This window comes from Alexandromys fortis, unplaced genomic scaffold (genome assembly GCF_014885135.2).
Source record: "Alexandromys fortis isolate MF-2015 unplaced genomic scaffold, M_Fortis_MF-2015_v1.1 scaffold_6, whole genome shotgun sequence".
In the NCBI taxonomy this organism is placed as follows: Eukaryota; Metazoa; Chordata; class Mammalia; order Rodentia; family Cricetidae; genus Alexandromys; species Alexandromys fortis.
The window spans coordinates 18,913,504-18,935,402 of NW_026067902.1; the positions used below are offsets into that span (position 1 = coordinate 18,913,504).

The 21,899-nt window shown below is 45.1% G+C and overlaps 1 protein-coding gene across 1 annotated transcript in view; it reads right to left on the reverse strand.

Moving 5' to 3' along the window:
* Window positions 1-18,010, reverse strand: part of Mapkbp1 (mitogen-activated protein kinase binding protein 1) — a 54,621-nt gene extending 36,611 nt beyond the window's left edge. The window contains exon 1 of the mRNA XM_050133144.1: window positions 17,256-18,010. Within this exon, the coding sequence (XP_049989101.1) occupies window positions 17,256-17,372 (117 nt within the window). The 5' untranslated portion in view covers window positions 17,373-18,010. The remainder of the gene's footprint in view (window positions 1-17,255) is intronic.
* Between the last annotated feature and the right edge of the window lie 3,889 nt (window positions 18,011-21,899).

The following is a 21,899-nucleotide window of genomic DNA, read 5'->3' on the forward strand; positions in this document are numbered from 1 at the left end:
CCTGGGCCACCAGGCTTAGCCGCAATTGGTTTACCCACTGAGTCATCTTACCGCCCTCCTCACAGGACTTTGACAGGTGAAAACACAGAAGGAATTCTTAGAGGAAGCTGTGTGAGGAACGGTCTGATGGCAGGAGACAACAGAGATGATAAAATCGTGCTCCAGGGAATTCTAAGTCTAGAGAGGTAGAATGCAAAGGGGCCAGAAAGAACTGCTTGTTTAAGATAGGTCCTGACTGGCCTGATACATATCACAGGCTGGCCTTAAACTCATGGCAATCCTCCTGCTTTAGTCTCTTGAGTTTTGGGATCACAGGCATGTGCCACCATGCCTCACTCTGAAAGGACCTTGAGTGCCAAACTAAGAGGAGTAATTTTTAGGTCCTGGGAGACCACGGGAGGAGTTCAAGCAAAGCTCCAACACAAACCTACACAGGAGACAGTTATGAGGCTGCCAGAAAAACTCAGGTGAGAAGTAATGAAATCAAGACAAGCATTGAGACAGTAGCAGTAGAACAGAAATAACATCCAAAAGCCATAAAGCAAATAAAACTGGCAATAAATGAGCACTATACAACTCTGTAGAAAAAAAATAAAACATAATTCTGAACCTCTGAAATAGCAAAGTCAAAAGCAGGACCTGGGTTTACAAGGGGGCAGGGCACTGCTCTGAAGGGGTGCTGGGGTATTTAGGAGGACCCACAGAGCACTCCATTCAGCAACATAAACAGGATGGATACTTGGAGAGGTTAGGACTGGAAATATTTATTGATAAGTGTTTCCAACAAGATAGGAGAAGACAGAAGACAGGAGGGAGAGACTAAGCAGAGCTTTGGAGAAAACCCTCTCATGCTGTGGAAAAGATGAGGTGCCTGGCAGTAGAGAGGGGGGGTTCCTATAAGGGAGCACCCATCAACGTGCGTGTGTGCTACGAGGAGGCAGGAACAGGATTCCTCAGATGTCTGAGCCATCCACCCCAGTCCCAAGAAGCCCCAGGCTGTTAAACTAAACACAGCCCAGGACTGTAGGGAGGGCCTCAGCTATTTCTAGCCAAGCTCTCAAGCTTCCACCTCTCTGGCTTGCTCACTTGCTCTGACATAGGGACTCCTTGCCTGGGCCAGGCATAGACTGTGAAGGTGTTCTCTTTCTTCCTTAAGTGTGAGGGCCCACCACACCAGGAGTCGGCCCATGCTATGAAGGGGCTGCCCCCTCATGATGGGGACCTAAGAAGTCAAAATCACTTTGAAAAGGCCTGAGTCGTCTAGGGTTTGGCTGACCTTAAACGGGTGAGAAATCCCCAACACTAAGAAAAGTGATATCTACTTTTATTGCCCCCAGCCTCCTTCTTCCCTTCTTCCCCCCTCCCCAGCTTCTCAGTTCCACTCGGCACAAATGATAAACCCCAGGGATGTAAGCCATTCCAGACCGGTGGTGGCTTATGGCTTCCAGAAACAAGCACACCAGAGACCCTGCTACCTCTCCCTCCCTTCCTAGAGGTTAAGAAAAAGTGTTTACAGTGACCTGTCTATTCTCTACTCTAATCCCAGCCCATGCTAAGAACTGCCGCTTACACAGAAGCTACAGAGAGCCCACGGCTTTCTACAGAACCTTAGGCAGCTGCGCAGAGACCCAAAGACTGGACCTAGAAGACAGAATGATTCTGGCGATTTAGAGGTCAAAGTATCATCTGGTCAGAGGTAGTTAGGAGCAAAAAGGATCCTTCCAAGGCAGGCAAAGAGACCTGGCCTCTCAAGTCTGCGTTGGTCTTAACCCACTGTGGATGATTTAGAGTTACGCTATCTTCCACAAAGTCCACCAGAAACCAGTGACTCCAATGTGACTCAACTAAGCTTTCCTGTTCAACACTGCAGACCAGTGGGAGCTGAGCTGATTCTCCTGTGCTGGGATTCACACAGCACCAGCTTCTAGGGGAGATCAGTCTGCTACTGTGTGGAAGAGATAATCTCAGAGATCCTCTATCACAAGTCCTTGGAGACCAGCAGACTAGAACAAAAGTTGCCCAGTCTTGGGCCAGCAATAGAATTACTTCAAGATCCCCATGAGACCCAGATAGCAGTCTCTACCCCTCGAGCACATCCCTTGTCCTGTCCTGTGAGGTTATGTGCATCCAAATGTGTGTGGCATCTTCTCTAGCTTCCTACCTTATGTTCTCAGACAGAGTCTATTACTTGCTGATCCGGCTGATCTGGCTGGTCAGCAAGTCTTAGGAAGCCAGTGCTGGCATAGTCTGGGCCAGAGAGCCCATCTTTTTAAGTGGGTGCTGGGGATCAAACTCAGATCCTTCTTCTTGTGTGGCAAGTGTTTTACTAACTAGCTCACCTCCTCAGTCCCCATCACTTTTTCTGAGGTAGGTCTCCCTGTCTGTCTAGGATGGTCTAAAACTCTGGAACTCAAACAATCTTCCTACCGCAGTCTCTAGGTAGCTGGGCTACAAGGCAGACAAAACCACAGCTGGCTTTGCAAGGTTCTGAACAGAAACACAAGGGGAGGTTTAATTCATCTGCATGGCAAAGGCTCTCCAGAGGCACATCTAAAATCCCTGCTACTTCTGGGGTTGAAAGAAAAATGATTGCTAGCAGCTGTAGGTCAGCCTGACAACATGGAGGATCCCTGTGTCAAAAAAGAAAACAAAAAAGAAAAGCTTTCCAAATGGTTCTAAGAATCAGGGTCTGAACTAAAGCATTTGTTGTTTGTTTGTTTGTAGACAGGGTTTCTCTGTGTAGCCCTGGCTGTCCTGGAACTCACCACCTGACCTCAAACTCAGAGATTTGCCTGCCTCTGCCTCTCGAATTCTGAGATCTAAAGTGTGTGCCATCACCATCAGGCTTCAACTATATTTAAAGCATTTTGCCATTTCCCCCAAATCTTAGGCCCTGCTAGGACCACAAGAAAAAGCTGGCACTTCAAGTCTTGAGACAATACCTGAAGGGACAAAGGGTCTGTGCAGACCGGTTCTACAGCAATCAGAGCTACCACTCACTGAACACACAACCTGCCAACAACTGCTCTAAGCACGTCACACTGAGTATCTATCTAATGTAACACTCGTGACAACTTCATGAAGGACTTGGATTATACCCATGTCACAGAGAAACAAAATAAATGAAAAAAAGTTAGTTAATTAAATAAATGAACAAATAGAAAGAAGGAGGTAACCGGTGAGTGTGCACCCAGGGCAGCCTGCAGCAGAAGCCACAGTGCTGAGAGGAAGAGGCCTGGGTTTTCCAGCATCAACAGAACGTTGCCGTTTCTACTGACACACACTAGGAGTCACCTCACCTCTGGTGCACGTCAAGGACAGGCCAGAAAACCAAGGAGGCAGAGGGCACACGGGCACAGTGACAGACATGCCCTTGTGCTCCTAGCTACTTGGAAAGTTAAGAAACCCAAGAATTTAAGTGCAGCCTGGGGGTTAGGGTGGAGCTGGATATGATGAGACACATTTGTAATCCTAGCATCTTAGAGACCAAGGCCAGGAGGACCATTCCAAGTTTGAAGCTAGCCTGGGCTGCATAGCAAGTAGTGAGTTCCAGGCCAATCTGTCTCAAAACACAAAAAAAATCACTAGAAAGGAGAAGACAGAGGGCATCAGGATAAAACAGGGGTAAAACATGCCTGTCAGGCTAGCTTCACGGTTTTGTTTTTAAAGATTTGTTTCATCTTTATTATTTATTTATTTTTGTGTGTGTGTGTGTATGTGTGCATGCACATGATGTTGTGTGTGAGCATGCCTGCAGAGTCTAGAAATGGGTGTCAGATTCTCTGGACTGGAGTTAAAGGTAGTTGTGAGCTGTTTGACAGTGCTGGGAACTGAATCCACTCCTCCGCAAGAACAGTGTGCCTTTAACCACTGAGCCATCTCTCCAGCCCCAGCTTTAATGCTTTCTTTCTTTCTTTCTTTCTTTCTTTCTTTCTTTCTTTCTTTCTTTCTTTCTTTCTTTCTTGATGGAGGAAGGACATTGGTTAATTATAATAAAGAAACTGCCTCGGCCCTCATAGGACAGAAAATTAGGTAGGCGGAGTAGACAGAAGAGAATGCTGGGAAAAAGAAGCTTAGTGAAGAGTCGCCATGATTCTCCCACTCCAGACAGATGCAGGTTAAGATCCTCCCTGGTAAGCCAGCTCGTGGGCTACACAGAATATTAGAAATGGGTTAGAACAATATGTAAGAGCTAGCCAATAAGAAGCTGGAACTAGCCGGGCCAGGCAGTGTTTGAAAGAATTCAGTTTCCGTGTAATTATTTCGGGCATAAGCTAGCCAATGCGGGCGGCTGGGTGCCGGGGACGCAGCCCTGCCGCCCCTATTTCAACTCTTTCTTTCTTTCTCTCTCTCTCTCTCTCTCTCTCTCTCTCTCTCTCTCTCTCTCTCTCTCCCTCCCTCCCTCCCTACCTCCCTACCTCCCTACCTCCCTTCCTTCCTTCCTTTTAAATGTCACTACTTGGACTTAATGTAGTGGAGCACACCTTTAATCCCAGCACTTGGAATACAGAGGCAGGTGTATCTCTGTGATTTTGTGGCTAGCCTGGTCTACACAGTGAGTTCCAGGATAGCAAGAGCTATGTAGAGAAACCTGTCTCAAAAAACAAAACAACCAAAAAACAAAAATTCACAACTTATCAGTAGCTGAAATAAGTCTATAAAAACATCCACTCCTTAGTAGATGACTTCAAAGAAAGAGAAAAGGAAGTTTTCCTAATGCCAGACTGATGGATGTGGTTAGAACCTGAACATGTCTGAGCCATACTACAACCTATCGTCAATATGGAGAGTTGACACCTGCTTCCAAGATAACTGGCATTGCAGGAGAGTCTGATTTTCTACGCAGACGAAGGGAGAATAAGGGAGAGAGAATGAGGGACTCTTGCTAAAGAGCCCGTTACAGCACAGTCACCATCACGTGCCCATGTCCAGTAAGCAGCTCAACAGCACTGTGCCTGGGCAGAGGAAGCCTTCTGACCCTTTCTAACTTCTCCGTGGTTACCAGAAAAGCAAAGATATGAGACAGTGTAATTCAGATGGGGTGGGGGAGGGGATTTTCCCCCTCTATGTCAGACTTCTCTATACTAAGACCAGAATCACAAAGCTCTATGGACTAAAGTCTGGTCCTCAAAAGAGCCTAATTAAAGCCAGATGTGGTCGCATACACCTGTAATCCCAGGGACTTAATGGCAAGAGGATTAGGAACTCGGCTACACAGTGAGCTTAAAGACAGTCTCAAACTACCTGAGACCCTGTCTCAAAACAGCAACAAAAAAGGGGCATTTCCCAATCTACACAGCTGAGCTGTTTGCTCTGATCTCCCGGTTTCCACTGCTGTCAGCAGGAAGAATACTGTGTTCCTTGCCAAGACGACCTGGGTAAAGTGAGTGTGCAACCGAGAAGACGGTGTGGGGAAGGAAGGCTCTAGTGCTCAGCGTCATGGTGACTTGGGGTCAAGACTCCTTTCCACACCCTAAGGCCTTCCTCACTTTCCCAGAGGTAGCAAGAGCTTTCATATAAAAATCCCCTCCTGTGGACTCTACCCTTTCTTCTTGCTCAAAAACTTTCGAGGGGTCCTTGTTGCCAGCTAAATAAAGTGTAAATGTCTGCGCCTAGCATCACCAGCCCCGAAATCTAATTCAGTTTCCTGCTACTCACCTAAAAGAAACAGGCACACTTGCCAGTGCAGGCTATTCCCTAAAGGAGCCGCTACCAAACATACCGATAGCCTAGCTTCCATGCACAGATCAGTTCAAAGGTTACACATCGCGAGTCTCAACTTTCAGTGACTTCTCTGCGTGTTGAAATTATGGGACAACTGCTTCATGATCCTCTTTACATTACCCCGTGAGTAAACTCTTCACAGAGCACGTGCCGCTTAAAAGCATCAAAACTTATTTGTTTATTGGTTTTTCAAGACAGGGTTTCATTGTGTAGCCCCGGCTGTCCTGGAACTCACTTTGTAGACCAGGCTGGCCTCAAACTCACAGAGATCCACCTGACTCTGCCTCCCGAGTGCTGGGATTAAAGGCGCACCCAACACACCTGGCTTGCATCTACACACTTGGCTCGCATCAAAAGATTTTATTGACTAAACATCAATAAAAAAGTATTTCTAAAGATATGAGAAGTACAGCATCTCAAACTCACAAGGCTATCCTAGATTTAAGAAAAAAAATGTGAAGGTTCTATTTTATTATTTTCACCTGTGTGTTTGTGTGTATGTGTGCATTTGGGTATGTGCACATAGGTGAAGAAGCACAGGAGCCAGAACTGTCAGGTCCCCTGGAGCTGGAATTACCAGGCCATCTCACCAGCCCCAAGAAAGTATTTTTATGTCCCATTAATACTAATATGTATGCTATACATCCCAAACCACCACGCTTATCCTAACCAGACACATTTTCAGTAACATTTGTGTATAATTAATAATAAGTATAGATTTTAGATTCTGAACTTTGTTTTCCAAGACAGGATGTCTCTGTGTCACTCTGGCTGTCCTGGAATTTGCTCTCTAGACCAGGCTGGCCTCAAACTCAGAGATCTGCCTGTCTCTGCCTTGAATACTGAGATTAAAGGTGTGCATCCTACCACCCAGCTGATTTTGAACATTTTATATTTAAATCTGAATTAAAAATTTCATCTTTACTATCTTTTTTTCTGCTTACAAAAATAATGGAGGTGTATTACTTCAAATTCAAATCTTATAGAATTTCAGTGACAATTACCATAATCTAACTCTCCCTGAGGTTACCAGTGCTATTTATAGCTTCACTTTTTCTGTGCATACACTACTAGATATGTATGTTTTCACAAAAATAAGTCATCATTAGCAGAGTGTTTTACAACTTGCTGTTGCTCTCCACATATATCTTATACTTCATTGCACATCAGTACAGACAGACTGACTTCATCCTTTTCAGCAGATAGAGGGATCTCATTTCATACACGTACGCCATTCTATCCAGAGCTACTTGGAGAACATCAAAGAGGTCACTATTATGAAAAATTAAGTGTTTCTTCCAGTGAGTATTACCAAATTATACCAGATTGATGGAGGAAGGTCATTGGTTAAAAAATAAAGAAACTGCTTGGCTGGTCCTCATAGGTTAAAACATAGGTGGGAGGAGTAAACAGAACAGAATGCTGGGAGGAAGAGGAAGTGAGCTCAGAGGCCATGCTCCCCTCTCCCAGCCAGATGCCATGAAGCAAGCTGCCAGGTCAGACATGCTGAATTTTTCCCGGTAAGACTGATGCTACACAGATTATTAGAGATGGGTTGGTCGGGATATCAGAATTAGCCAGAAAGGGCTAGAGCTAATGGGCCAAGCAGTGATTAAAAGAATACAGTGTCCGTGTAATTATTTCGGGGCATAAGCTAGCAGGCGGCCGGAGTGCTGGGGACGCAGCCCCGCCACTCATTACTACCCCAGATGCTGGATCTGCAGTCTGAGTGAGATAGCCTCACATCTTCATATCGTCTTAGTGGGGTTTGTAGATGTATCTTTTTCTTTGTTGTTATTTGTCTGTTCTGAGACAAGGTCCCCCTGAGCCCAGGCTGGCCTCACATTCTTGATCCTAAGTCTTATAAGTTCTGGACTACAAGGATGCACCACAAAGATCCGTTCCACCAAATTGTTTAAATAAAAATTTCACTGCAGTACCAAATTAGAAACCTAGTGGGTTATAAAACTAATATATTTTCACACTGACTTTCAATTCTTAGACTGATGCTTTTAATTCCAGCACTCAGGAGGCAGAGGCAGGTAGATTTCTGAGTTCAAGGCCAGCCTGGTCTACAGAATGAGTTCCAGGATGGCCAGGACACAGGGAAACATGCCTTGAAACAACTCCCACCCCCCAAAAATTCTTTGACTGAAATTATAGGACCAATATAATTCTCAATGATTTCAATATAAATGCCATTAGCCTCCTCCAAAGAAAAATTATTTCTCTACCTTGTTGAAGGCATTGCTACTAGAAAATATGTTCATAACCTCAGTAACTTTGATCTAACATCGAAAATTAGGACTCACTCCTATCCCTATGAATTCACTAGTTTGACTTATTTTATATGTATGGATGTTTGCTCAGAGAGGCTAGAGGTGGGAGTCAGATCCCCTATAATCTCTGGAGTTACACAGATGGTTATGAACTGCCATGTGGATCCTGGGAATTGAACCCAGGTCCTTTGAAGAACATAATCATAGAGCCCTTTCTCCAGCCTCTAGTTTGACTTTTAATTGTAGCAAACTTATTGCTATAGCAAAGAAATAAATTATAATTGATGTCAGAAAGATCATTGTGGACTGGAATGGCTCAGCAGGAAAGGATGGTTGCTGTACAAGTATGAGGACCTGAGTTCACATCCCCAGCGCCCATGTAAAAAGTTGGTGTGATCCTGTAACCCTGGCACTATGTGGGTAAAGAGAAGATTGTTGGAGAGAATCTCCACTGGAGAGAATGCTCGTCACTGGGCTACTTCCAGGTTCAATGATTTTATCTCAAGGGAATAAGATAGAAAGTGATAGTACAGACACCTGATTTCTCAAGTCTCCAAAACACAGAACATTACTAACCCTTTCAGTTAGTATTGTTGACACAAGTTAAATCATTGGCAAGGAAAAGATACTAAGGATGTGTTAAATGTTGGAACAAATGATGCTAAACCTGCAAAAAGGGACTTCTCACAAATGGAAACTAGAAGGAATTGAATTTTACCACAAATTAGAACAAAATTCATTGACAGTCTACAAACCTTTGTGCTCTGTCACTATTAGCAACCCTTTCTATCTGTGAAGTTATTTGTGTCTTCCATTGCTCTTTCATGGTCACTAAATCTCATTTAAACCTCACCACAGTCCTGAAGGCAAGCAGGGGAGCGTGCCTTGAGAGCCATGTTTTTGCACTTACAGTGTGGTCACACTTGACTACTTAGAGAAGAAATCAAAACCATAGAGACCTGAGGTCAGGTGAGGGCAGACATCTGCTCAAGGAAATGTGTAACCCTGGAGCCCATGCAGATAAAGGGAGTCAGGTGAGCAAGTGGCCTCATTTCTGCTCGTGTTCAAATTCACCCGATCCTGTCATCATCCAGGTCAGTCCTAGTATAGCGCACTTGGGGCAGTTTTTGTTTTTCACAAAAATAAAGTTTTCACTCAGCATTCTCCATGACTTAAAAAACAAAGTTGGCTATAGGCTAAAATACCAAATAGGTACAGCTGGAGGGAAAGATCCAGTATTACACTAGGCCCTGCTCAAAAAACATGAGAGACACAATCAGCCTGCCAAACAATACCTCAGATGAAAACCCAGCCATCCCCACCGCCACAGGGATGGCCAAGGCATCTGTTGGTTTCTACTCCGCACCAGTTCTAAAAGCAGCAGCACTTGCTGTGGCTCACAGGCATCTGGAAGCACACAGCTGCAACAACTTGACATTCAATTACCCACAGACCCACAAGTTAAATGCTTCCTAATAGTATCACAGGGCAAGCTGTGGGGAAAGAGTCAGGAAAGTGTGGGGGCGAGAAGAGGAGCAAGAATACAGACAAAGGTTACTAGACCATAGATCTAAAGCATCAGCTGAGAAACTCATTACACTGGCCTTTCTAGGGAAGGTTATGGAAAAGAGTGAGCGTGTGCGTTCACAATTGTTTTTTGTTTTTGAGATTGAGTATCGTGTAGCCCAGACTGAATTCTCTAAGATCTAGACGACAGGACGGATGATGTTGAAGTCCCCAGTCTCCTGTTCCCACTTCCCAAGTGCTGGCATCAAAGGCCTGTGCTACTATACCCTGATAAAAATGTGTATTTAATACAAACTAACAATGCACCTCCTCCAACCTATACACAGTGCACTGGCTACAGCAATGATAGGCTTCTTTTGGATATGAAGATAACCTTGGGAGGAGTACAGAATAAAGATTAAGTTTGGGTTTTGGAGCTTGCTACTGTCCACTCGAACAGTCCTCAGTCCCCAACATGCATGGTGGAGACAACTGTTCATAACACGCTATTACGTTGCAGAAACGTTGCTGTGTTATAGTTCCTGTATTTTTAAAAGTTGTGTTTCTTTGTTACATGCCAGCACCTGTAAGAGGCCAGGCGAACACATGGAGAAATGGCCAGAAGCGCCACTACAGTCAGGCAGATCTCAAAGACTGAGGAGAAGTGTAGTGCCTCGTCAAATGGAAAGGAACACTCGAACCCCAAAGCACAGGGTGGGAGGTCTGCCTCCCGGGTACAGCACTTGCCTATTAGATCAAGCCTTGGATCCTAACCCCAGCACTAATAAAAAACAAAATTTCCAAAGAACAACAAAAAGAAAACCCCACAAAACCTCCCTTCTGATGACACCTCTAAAAGAGCATTTGACAACGTGTATGTGGGACAATATCAGCCACAAGGGTGCAAGAAGTCTTCCAAGATTCTTCAAGTAAATTTTAATCTTCACTATGAAGGAAGGAAAAGGAGAGAAACCACCCTCAGCCTCGCCTCAGTGTTAGGGGAGGTGAGCTTATGAGCCCTGTCTTCGACAAACACGGTTCTACACCCTGGGAAAGCCTGAAAAGGCGTTACACAGTTTCTGTGGTGGTGAGAGGGAGTAACATGTACTCCCCAGCAGTCTAGGAGGAGAATCCTTCCAAGTGTCCTTCAAAACCAGAGTGAGAAGCATTAGGAATAAAACTGGCATCTGGGTGCTCCCTATACGCCCAACACACAGAAGGCCAGAGCAGCAAGAGAGCTGCTGAGTTTGAACCCAGCCAGTGATTCTTTGTTTGTTTGTTGTTTTTTCAAGACAGGGTTTCTCTGTGTAGCATTGGAGCCTGTCCTGGAACTCACTCTGCAGACCAGGCTGGCCTCAAACTCACAGAGATCTGCCTGCCTCTGCCTCCCCAGTGCTGGGATTAAAGGTGTTTACCACCACCACTCATAAAGCCTACGATTCTTAGTGAGGATTTGTCCCCAGAAAGTAAAAGAAAAAGAAATAAAAAAAAAAACCACAAGGGCAGCACTATGGGGTTGTTCATAAAAGTGTCAAATAAGAAGAAAAGACGTGGAAAAATCTCAACATTCAAAAATTCAGATCCTAAGGGTCCATATTACTTAGCATGGCTGTCATGCTCACTTTTAATCTCCCTCAATCCCTGCCCCCTTTCATCTTTAAATATTAAGTATGAAGTAACAGAAGTTAAGGGTGGGGTAGCACAAGCCTCTAATCCCAGCATTGGGAGGCAGGGCTGAGGCAGAAGAACTACCGCGAGTTCAAGGCTAGTCTGGGCTATAGAGGAAGTTCCTGTCTTAAGAAAAATAAATAATTAAGGCAAAACCAAGCAGAACAGCTGCCGTGATTGCAAGAGACTACCACCAAACCTCCTGTGGTCTACTGAGGTCCACTCAGAGAAGGGGTGGGTCACTGCAGGGTCCCTGAGATCGCAGCTGCTCCCCGCACTTTCCATGCCTTAATTGCATGTGCACTATCAGGTCTCAAGGTGTCTGCCGCGTGCAGTCTGGGAAGGCTAAATGGGAGGAGTTCCATCTACGAGGCTGCAGGGAAGCCATCATCCATGTCTCATGAAGACTTTCCAGTATGGAAGCTCTTGGGTCCCCCACACTTCTGTCACCCCTTCCCCATGCTCTGTAGCAAACACAATAAACTTACTGGCTCCCTAGAGTAAAGTCTGATGGAATGTGACTTTGGTTTGCCACTGGGACTTTATGAGGAAGGAGTAGGTGCTGTTTATGTCTCCCCAGGGATGGAATTCTCACAACAGTACAATAGTAAACACCAAAAAAAGTGGGTTAGCCTCGGTCTGCATTCTATGAGAGCTCGAGAGCTGAGAAAAGGCAGCTGACAGAAAACCCTTTGCTCTGCGCTGAGAAAGCAGCAGAAAGAGGCTTAGCTCGCAGTGGATGTCTAACATAACAAAGCCTACTGAAAACACTGCAGCTTCCCCAACAACACCGCTGCCTGAACATGAAGTCAACCAACACGTCCTCTAAAGGACAGCTTGATAGCGCATGTTCTCAGAGAAGCTTAGTTTGAATAAACATAGTCCCAGATTTCAAGCCCTTGACTGTTCTCCAAAGGGCAGTGATAACAGTTCCAAGTCCAGCGAGAGTCAAGGGGCTTGGGGGTGGGGAAGAGAGTCAGGCAGAGGCCCCACCCTCACCTGTGCTCCTCACTCATCAAGAAATGAAAGCACACAGGTGACAAATGGAGGCCAAGTGAGAAATTCCAAGGTCCAATTAGTGAGATGGGGTGAAGGTGGAGCTTGGGGACATGATAGAGTGTGGTGGTGTGGTGTTTGCCTAACCAATCAATTCTCTGGGTTTAATCCTGGCACTGCAAAAGAAAAAAATTACTAAAGGCTGATCCAGCAGGACAACTTGGCCTAACCAGCTTAGTGAGAGGGACTCTGGAGTGAGCAGCCAAGGAGATGAGTGTCTCTGGAGACACTCAGCCTGAAGAGGCCAGGATATTTTTAGACAGCGAAGGAAGAGGTGTTATGGGTTCAGGAAAGAGGACTCTCTCAGTAAGAACCATTTTAAGGGCTTGGGGCACCAGCAGGGAGATGATCACAAAACCAGAAGCACTGTTCAAGCGCAGCACCTGTTCCCGGGGTCTCACGACACTTGATCAGCCTCAGCACCACAGCACACCACAGCCAGGCACGGTGGCAAGTGCCCACAAATCTGGGGAGGCTGAGGCAGGAAAACAGAGCGTTGTGGGGAGAAGTGCTAAGCTACTGGCTGAGAGACCGCTATTCCCGGTCATCTATCCCAAGTGGAGAGAGAGTTCAGAGAGTATATATCCCACAATAAAGTCTGTTCATTCCTTGGAAGGACGATGAGACAGAGAGCTGGCACGGGCTCATCAGATGCTATCCTGGGGAACTGTCTTAGTGAGACAACTGACTCTAAGGTCTGCCCTCACAGCAGTGAATTCTGTTAGAGCCACCCCGACAGTTTACACAGCTAGAAGTCTAGAAGACAGACAAGAATAAAAATCCACTCAAGGAAAAGAGCATGCGTCCCAAGCTGGACTGGTGTACTGTCAATAAACTTCAGTAAGGATTTGGATATGAAGCCAACAGATGTCAGGGACATAGTACTTCGGCCATTAAGTACCATAACTGAGAGTGGGCTTCTCACACAACTCAATATATACACAGCTACCAAACTCCACTCCAAGAGGCTCTGGTTCTGTAATGTGAGAATGGGTCCCGGAACAGGGTTTACTTACTTTCTTCCCTTTTTGAGACAGGGTTTTGTATAATCCAGGCTGGGATCAACCTTCCATTTGCTGGGATTTCAATGTGTGCTACTCTGGTTTACATGGTGCTGAGGGTGGGGCCTAGGGTTTCGTGCAGGTTAAGAAAGCACTCTACCAACTGAATGCTATTTCTTAAATGTTAATAGTCTGAGGCCCTGCTAACCATTCTCCCAAGCTGTCAGCTTCAAGCTAGAGCTTAGGATTGACATGTGCTTTGAAAATAAGTATGTTTCCCACTACCAAAAAGGCAGAAAAGGCTTTTGATACTAATATCTGGGCTCAAATACTGAGGCAAAGGCTGAAATTAGACTATTGCTAGTCTTCACTCTTTCATGAAACCTACCTACACACTCTTTAGAGCAACCGCATACTAAAGGCCCAAAGCAACAGCATATAATCATACAGGAAAAGAACAAGAATAGCTGTACAATCATAAAGCTGGGCTAGAAGAAAATCTGAACAAATAATATACAACCTAGACCAGATTAACAGTGACTAAGAAAGATGTTTTTAAAACTACCACTTAGTACAGGAATACTTTTGTGTCCCTAACTTCAATCCTGCCTGCTCAGCCTCAGTCCATTTCTGTCCCTTGTAAAAATAGAACCACCCAGGCTCCCTCTACACAAAAATCTCCAGAAACTTTAGGAAAAGAGGGGGAGAGAAAAGGATTAGCTACCAAGAGCACACACATTTTATTCCTAAAGAAAACACAGCCTCAGCGGAGACGGGAGGTGGGAAGTGACAAACACCCAGGATCTGGGCTTGAAAGGTTTACAACTGAAGAGAGCGGCCAGCTCTTCAAGAGTCTGCAGACCTGGCATGGCATCGCCTACTGGTCTTCTCGAATTTACTCCACTGTAGAAAGCGCCTTCCCCCATGACAAAACTTGATAAAAATCTCCTTGCTCATTTACTCTCCCTAGAGTCATTAAACCCCACCTTTACTCCTGGCTCTCTCGTCTCAGCTTTAAGCCATATTTAACCATATTTTAAATGGCTCTCTCCTAAAGAAAAAGCCCTTAAGCAGCAGTGTCCTCTCTAGTTCCTTTCCGCCATCCCATTACCCCAGGTTTTGACTTCTCGGGAGGACACAACTCTTCCTGCTCATCTCTTATCCTCTGGACATCCAGCTCATCTGCGTAGACATCTTTGTCTCAGCCACGTGCTACCTTCCTACCCACTGTGTAGCTCACACTGTAAGGAACAAGTTCTCTGTTGTCTTTAGCAATTGAAGACACACATAAAAGGACAACTAGAAATTGGTTTCAAAGTAGCAGAACTAATCAGAGACGTCCCTCTGTTCTGGAAGATATGGAAACAGAGCTACAAATGAGTGGATAATTTTGTAATACAGAATGGTACGATCCAAAGCAAGAGAATCACAAGTCTGAGGTCTGCCTGGGCTACTGGATAACAAGATCTTGTCTCAAAAAAAAAAAAAAATTAAAACAGGAATCTACCTGAGTTAAGAGCTGCACAATGCCATTCTATCCCTCCTTCCTTATCTTCAAGTTTTGTTTCAAGATTAGCTACCATGGTCAGGTGCAGTGGTATAATATAACTATCCCAGCACGCAGGAGGCTGAGGCAGGAGGATCTCCAATTTGAAGTCAGTCTGGGCTACATGGGAAGTTCCAGGCCAGTCTGGGTCATATTGAGACCCATGTCTCATAAAACAAAACAAAATTAAGTGTCCACAAATCCATGCCATAGTTACCTTAGCTACCATGCATTAGGGAAACACACGGGCCAGGTCTTATGTGGGTCATAAAGCAAGCTTTTACAACAACCCTAAGTAGAAAGCCTTCATGGAAGAAGGTCATGTGCCAGGTACACAAAGACAGCTCATGCTCAGTCACACCATTTAAAAGGTCAGCACTGACTTCCTACTTGGAACAAGGATGTTAAATGATGATGCCAGAGATGGTTTTCTGTCACTGTTTTCCTAGAGTGACCCTCTCTTGCCTCAGGACTCAACAGTGCAAACATCCCTTGCTCCATCAAGTCTCTCCTGATCTCCTGCCCCTGTAATTCCTTTGACAACTTAGTGCGTATTTCCAGAACAACACATTAGTGACGTTAGACCTGAAGCAGCAAAGGTGCCCATTGTGGTGGTGTATGGCGATAGGATATGCTGAGGAGGCAGAGGCAGGAGGATCAGGTGTTGGAGGGCAGCCTAGGATACATCTTTTGGGTCAGCCAGGTGACTTGGCAGGTAAAAGTGCTTGCCATGTTGACCTCCACAACAACACCATTGGCACATGTGCACCTGCTCACACATCACAGTTTGATAATGATAAATAAAAGCTTTTTAAAAAGGGATGGGCAAAGAGAGCTGTACTTAAGAGTTTCTAAGAGCCGGGCGGTGGTGGCGCACGCCTTTAATCCCAGCACTCAGGAGGCAGAGGCAGGCGGATCTCTGGGAGTTCGAGGCCAGCCTGGTCTACAAGAGCTAGATCCAGGACAGGCACCAAAAGATACAGAGAAACCCTGTCTCGAAAAACCAAAAAAAAAAAAAAAAAAAAAAAAGGGTTTCTAAGTTGGAGGGCTCATTCTTCTGCCTCTAGAGAATAGGAACAATTATTAATGAGGGTCCTTGAAAAAGGTCCTAACCACTACCACAAAAACGTGGCAAATTTTAATTCAACAGAATCCCTGCTAGAATATACAGGAAAGCTGTTCACTTTACTAAAGCAATGACAGCTCTGCTAAAGGATGCAGTAAGTCCTCCAAGAACTCTGTCATGTTGCACATTAAACTCTAAGTCTTTCCTCAACAGGGCTGATCATCTCTGAAGAGTCACAGGCAAGGCAATAAAATGCTGCTGTCTCAAAGGCCTCTGTGGGTAGCAACCCTGTACTACAAAGCTATTGTGTTTGCAGGCTGCTAATAAGACACAAAACCTAATCTGATCCTGTAGACAATGCTCAAGATTCCCTCAAGAGAGTAAATAAATGTATTCTACTGTTGTATGCCCAAAATTGTGGGGATCAGCAGCTGAATAAAGCGTAAGATGGGCATGCCAGAGTCCCAGCACCAGGAACACTGTGGTTTGTAGAGTGTGAACCCAGACAGGACCATGTAACATTTGTCCAGAAATGGATGCGGGCACACAGTAACCAGGATGAGCTGTGTATAAGCACAAACCAGTGAAGCTGTCTTTCTGGCACACACTTGGCTCCTTCACATTATATGAGAAACCAAGAAGCAAAGTTCCAGTTAAATAAATTTAGAAGATATTAAAAAAAATACATTCATTTCTTTGTGGGTGTGCGTGTGTGCATGCATGTGCGGAGGTCAGAGAACCGCTCCAAGGCGTTGGTTTACTCCTTCCATCACGTGAGCCCGAGGAGTACAAATCTGGAGATCAGGCTTGTTGACAAGTGTCCTTACCAGCTGAGCCATCTTGCCAGTCCAACCTTCTTCATCTTTTTTAGACAGGACAGGGTCTAACCATGTAGCCCTGGCTGGCCTGGAACTTGTTATATAGACCGGATTGAAGTTGCCTCTGACTCGCTAGTGCTGGGATTACAGGCATGCATCATCAAGCTTGTCATAAAATTGTTTTGCTATCTCTGATGAAGTGTTTCAGTATATTTCTTTAAGCAAGTATAGCTGGCATAACCCCAACTGTTACACTAATACATCCCCATTATTCACAGCTAGGTGATCTCACTGTCCTCTTCCAAGAAGAGAAACTGAGTCATAACATGTCAACTAGCTTCCCCAAGCACACACTTAGTTTGAACTGAGGTCCTATGCACATCTTCCCATGGTTGAGTCTCAGCATGCCCACCCACGCGCGCTGTTGTTCATCCAACTTCAAATCAGGTTGTAAGAGATAAACACGTTAGATCTTTTAGAGCCAACAGAGGAATTTCATTATCTTTTTTCCCCCAAGAAAGAGAAAGGTGAAAAAATAAAAAGGTGCAACAGAAGGTAGAGTTGAAAAAGGTGGCTCCCAGTAGGACTCACCTTGGAGCTGAGGTCTTCTCGCCGGTGTCCTGCTTTACTTCTGCGCAATTTGATGGATGGGGACCGCAGCAAGTTCTTGATGCGGCTGGTAATGGTCGACCCTTCCCCAGCCATCATAAGGAGGAGCCCCTAAGGACAGTCCCTGGCCTAGCCGTAGGACTTGTCTCAACAGTGGTACTGCCTTCTCTATCAGCAGGGCCTTCGGATATGCACTTTCACTGGCTTGAGATGGGAGAAGCAACCTTGGCATCACAGTAGGTGTCTTCTGCCTGTCAGCCGCTCTTACTCTGGGCATTGCCCTGTTCTTTCTCACGCCTCATCCCCACCCTAGCCAGCTAGATTTCTTAGGAAGGGAGGACGACCCCCTAGAGTGGAGAAATGTCAGGCCCACGCCAGCCAGAGGCGTTTAACTGAAGAATGGGATGGGTTCTACGAGGGTTTGGCGCCGGTTACAGCCCAAGTGTTCCCATGGTAACTGCGGTGTCCAAGGGAGGAGGCCGCCGAAGTCACCCGAGCGGTCCGCTGGGGGCCGGGACGACGTGCCGGCCGCCCGGGCTCGTGCTGACCCGATCTGATACGGGAGCCTCCCTCCCCCACCCTGGCCTTGGGAGCTCGATTCCAATCCCCCGACACCCACCACCCGCTCCAAAAGCCCTCAATACTCGTCAGCGCCCCCGTTCGCTCAGGCCCAGCTCACAGCGCCCTCGGGCATCGCGCTCGACGGCTTCAGCTCCGCCGCGGCAGCCGCAGCAGTAGCGGCTATGGTGGCACCAGCGGCTCAAAACGCGAACTAGAGCCTGGGCCGAGCAGCGCCGGGAGGCGGGGCCTAGGGAAGAGGGTGCGGTCTGCAGAAGATTAGTTCCTGATTGGGCGATCGACGCCTGTGGGGCGGAGCCAAGAAATGAACTGTGGAAGCGAAGGTATCGGGATTCTGCACAGTAAAATTGTGGGTACCGCTCTTATAGCAAGGTCAACATAACATGGCTTTAGAATCGAGAGAACCAGGCCTTTTACGGTATTATCAGGTCTGGTCCCCCAGAGACCTTCCCAGATTCCCAAGACGATAACCACGCCCCCAGGCCTAAGGTTGATATTTGGTAGGCCTGAGACCACCGCTGAAATTTAATTCCTAACTCGTAAAAAAAAAAAAAAAAAAAAAGAAAGAAAGAAAAAAGAAAAAGAAATGAAGAAAGGAAGGAAGAAAGAAAAGAAAAAAAGAAAAGCTGGGATGCAGCCAAAAAAACTCCTTTCCACTCCAACTGCTGGGATTTAACACGGTTGGAATGGTTTGTGATTACGGCCAGACTAACACAATGACGCAAGTGGAGTAACTCAACTCACATATTTTAGAACTGAACAACCTGTTAACGACGGAAGCTTCAAGCCCACAACAGAGCCTTAGGTAGACTGCGAACAGAGAAAGTAAATGAATGCACCCACGATACCTTCCATCATTTCGTTAGCCACCGACGGCCTTTATCCACAGCGTTAACAGTAGTTTGCTACTCCAGATCTTTTCTTTCCAAACACCCCTAGGGCTGACACTTACCGATATGAAACTTGCTATTGGGTTTTTTGTTTTGTTTTTCCTAGTTCATGGAGATAGGAGAAATGTCAACACACTCATGCTTCATAGATACGTAAATCAGTTTAATTTTAGAAGCTTTAGAACGTCCCATCTAACAACTTCAAGAAATTACCTGGGGCGGGGGGCACTGAGCAGATGAGATGGGTCAGAGATTAAGAGCACTGGTTTCTTTTCCAGAAGATTCAGGTTTAATTACCAACACCCTCATGGCACCTCACAACCATTCCTGGGGATTTGTCGCCCTCTCCTGGCCTCTCCTCTATAGGCACCAGTCACGTGGATGCATAGACATAAGAGTAGGCAAAACACCCACCCATATAAATAACTTTTTTTTCTTCTTTTTGAGACACGGTTTCTCTGTAGCTTTGGAGCCTGGCCTGGAACTAGCTCCTGTAGACCAGGCCTGCCTCTGCCTCCCGAGTGCTGGGATTAAAGGCGTGCACACGGTCCCTCCCATATACATAAATTTAAAAAAAAGGAATTGCCACGGGACAGTCAGTGGTGAAGTCGGACTTTAATCCCAGCACTCCAGAGGCAGAAGCAGGCGGATCTCTGTGAGTTCTGAGCCAGCCTGGTCTACATAACAGGCTCCTAAACTACACAGAGGAACCCTGTCTCGAAAAACCAAAAGACAGGAAAGAAGGAAGTAGGGAGAGACAGAGGGAGCGAGACATGGGGGGGGGGGAAAGAGAGAAAGAGGCAGAAAAGAAAGAAAAATTGCTTTCTAAAAAGGATATCGCCAAAGACCTGTAACTAACAGGTCTCTCCTATTCCAGGCTCTGAATTCCTGGAGATGGTAGGTTTGCAAGGGGTAAGGATCCCTAATATCAGTGTTAAGCGGTAATTGAACAACCAATGTTCAAACAGGACGATACCTGTGTTCTATATAGCTATGTATTAAAAGCAAATGTATAAATCTCACCCGTTGATACAGGCATCAAGGATACTACCAACTGGCAATAGTAACCAGAGGCCTAAGGCCTCTAGCCTTAGAACCACACATTATAGATCTAGTGAAACTTAAAACGGGACTTCCAAATTAATTGTCTAAACCGGAAGACAGGAATGATCATATATAGAAACAATGGATTCTTTAACTCAGCACTATTAATAATTTGTGATTTGACTTGCTGTAACACTAATAAATGGCGCCACCTGATGTTTTCATTTAGTTGCTACAGAACCTGGTCTTTGCTGCACTCGTTTAAGGCAAATTTCTATTTACTAATAGGTATTCTCACTTCTTTCAATGCTAGTGAATGGGTTTACAAAGTGTAATTTCTCATCCAAAACTACTTTAGCTCCATACACACACACCATTACTCTCATTTGATCTGAACTGCATGGGCAAATCTAAGTGATTGCTTTCCTTGTCTAAAGATGATACTCAGTTGAAAAACAGAAAACATGAGGGATTATAACTATTGAAATTGTGTATTTTCAGGCTAAGGCTAAAAATAACTTTTAAAAATTCTTCCCAATCCAAGCAAGCCGTCTAAGTATCATGCTCCTTTGAGATGCTAGTATGGCAACAGGTTGAAAGTGTTCTTCTCTTTCATGTACGAGTGAAGAGAAGCGACTCCCTTTACAAATGTCATCCTACTCTCCAAGATGCAGCTGACCTCCACGGGCGTGCTGGTTGTGCATATCCAAAGTAAATATACATGGGGTTCAAGGTCTCCAGATGTTGAGATGCTATAATATCTAGTGATTCTTATTTATTATGTACAATGTTGTGTCTGCATGTATGCCTGCAGATCAGAAGAGGGCACGAGATCTCATTACAGATCATACTGAGCCACCATGTGGTTGTGAATTGAACTCAGGACCACTGGAAGAGCAACCAGTGTGCTCTTAACTGCTGAGTTAAGACTGAGACTGTTATAGTAGTCTTGTTTAAAATTATTAGTTAAGATTTTAGAACTCATCCTAGGCAAATAAGATGCAGAGGTCCCAGAAAATTAACATGCTAGAATAAATATTTGCTCATCAGTCCAATATTTATTGAGCACCTTTACATTCAAGGCACTGTGAGAAAGCTTGAGACTAATGAATGCAGTTGTAAAGAAATTAGCTTTCAAGTCAGTTTCCAAAGCTGCTTTCCTACTGGTGATGGTGCTATCTTATGAGCAGTCTAAAATGAAAGAATATTTTGTCTCAAATTTTCACCTTGTTATGGTTTAGCCTCCTAACCCCACATCTATCACTGCTGCCTAAAACTGCCTCTGTAAACCAGTTTTATAGTAAAATTATAGATTTTAAAATTGTGTATTAATTTTATTTCCTATATATATTTATGTATATATATATATATCACCTTCTTCATCTACAGGCAATAATTCTACCTACCTTCGCCTCACTATGTTATCTCTGGCTAGCCTGAAACTCACTACATAGAATAGGCCAGCCTTGAACTCACCTGCCTCTCTGACCTCCCAAGTCCTGGGATTAAAGGGATGTACCAAGTCTCTTTTTAGAAGACAGGGTTTAACTACGCAGTCCTGGATGGCCTAAACTACATACAACAGACTATAAAATGGCTTTGTTGTTGTTATTTCTACATTGAGGGGTTTGCACATACCACAGTGCAAGTTCATGGTAGAAGCTGATTTTTCTCCTTTTGGGGACTAAACTCAGGTCACCAGAGTTGAATGCAAGTATCTCTACCCAACAAGCCATCTCACCAGCCCTAGCTTTAATTTTCTATGTACTAAGTCATTCATGTATGTGTAAATTTGTTTGTGCAAGCAGGTACATCTGCATTTGTATGTGGAGCATGGAGACCAGAGAACCAGCTCTAGTACCATCCTCATGAATGCCACCAAACTTTTGGGACAGGGTCTCTCACTGGTCTGGAGCTCACCAATTTGGCTAGTCTAGCTGGCCAGAGAACCCCAGGGATCCCTGTGTCTCCACCTTCCCAGTACTGGGATTACACACCTGGCACTTTTACTTGGGAGGGAAGCACTTTTCCTAGTCCATGTGGATGTGAGTTTTAATTAGCAAGAATACAACACGGGACTATCAAAAGCTCCTTATAGCACTTTCTTCAACAA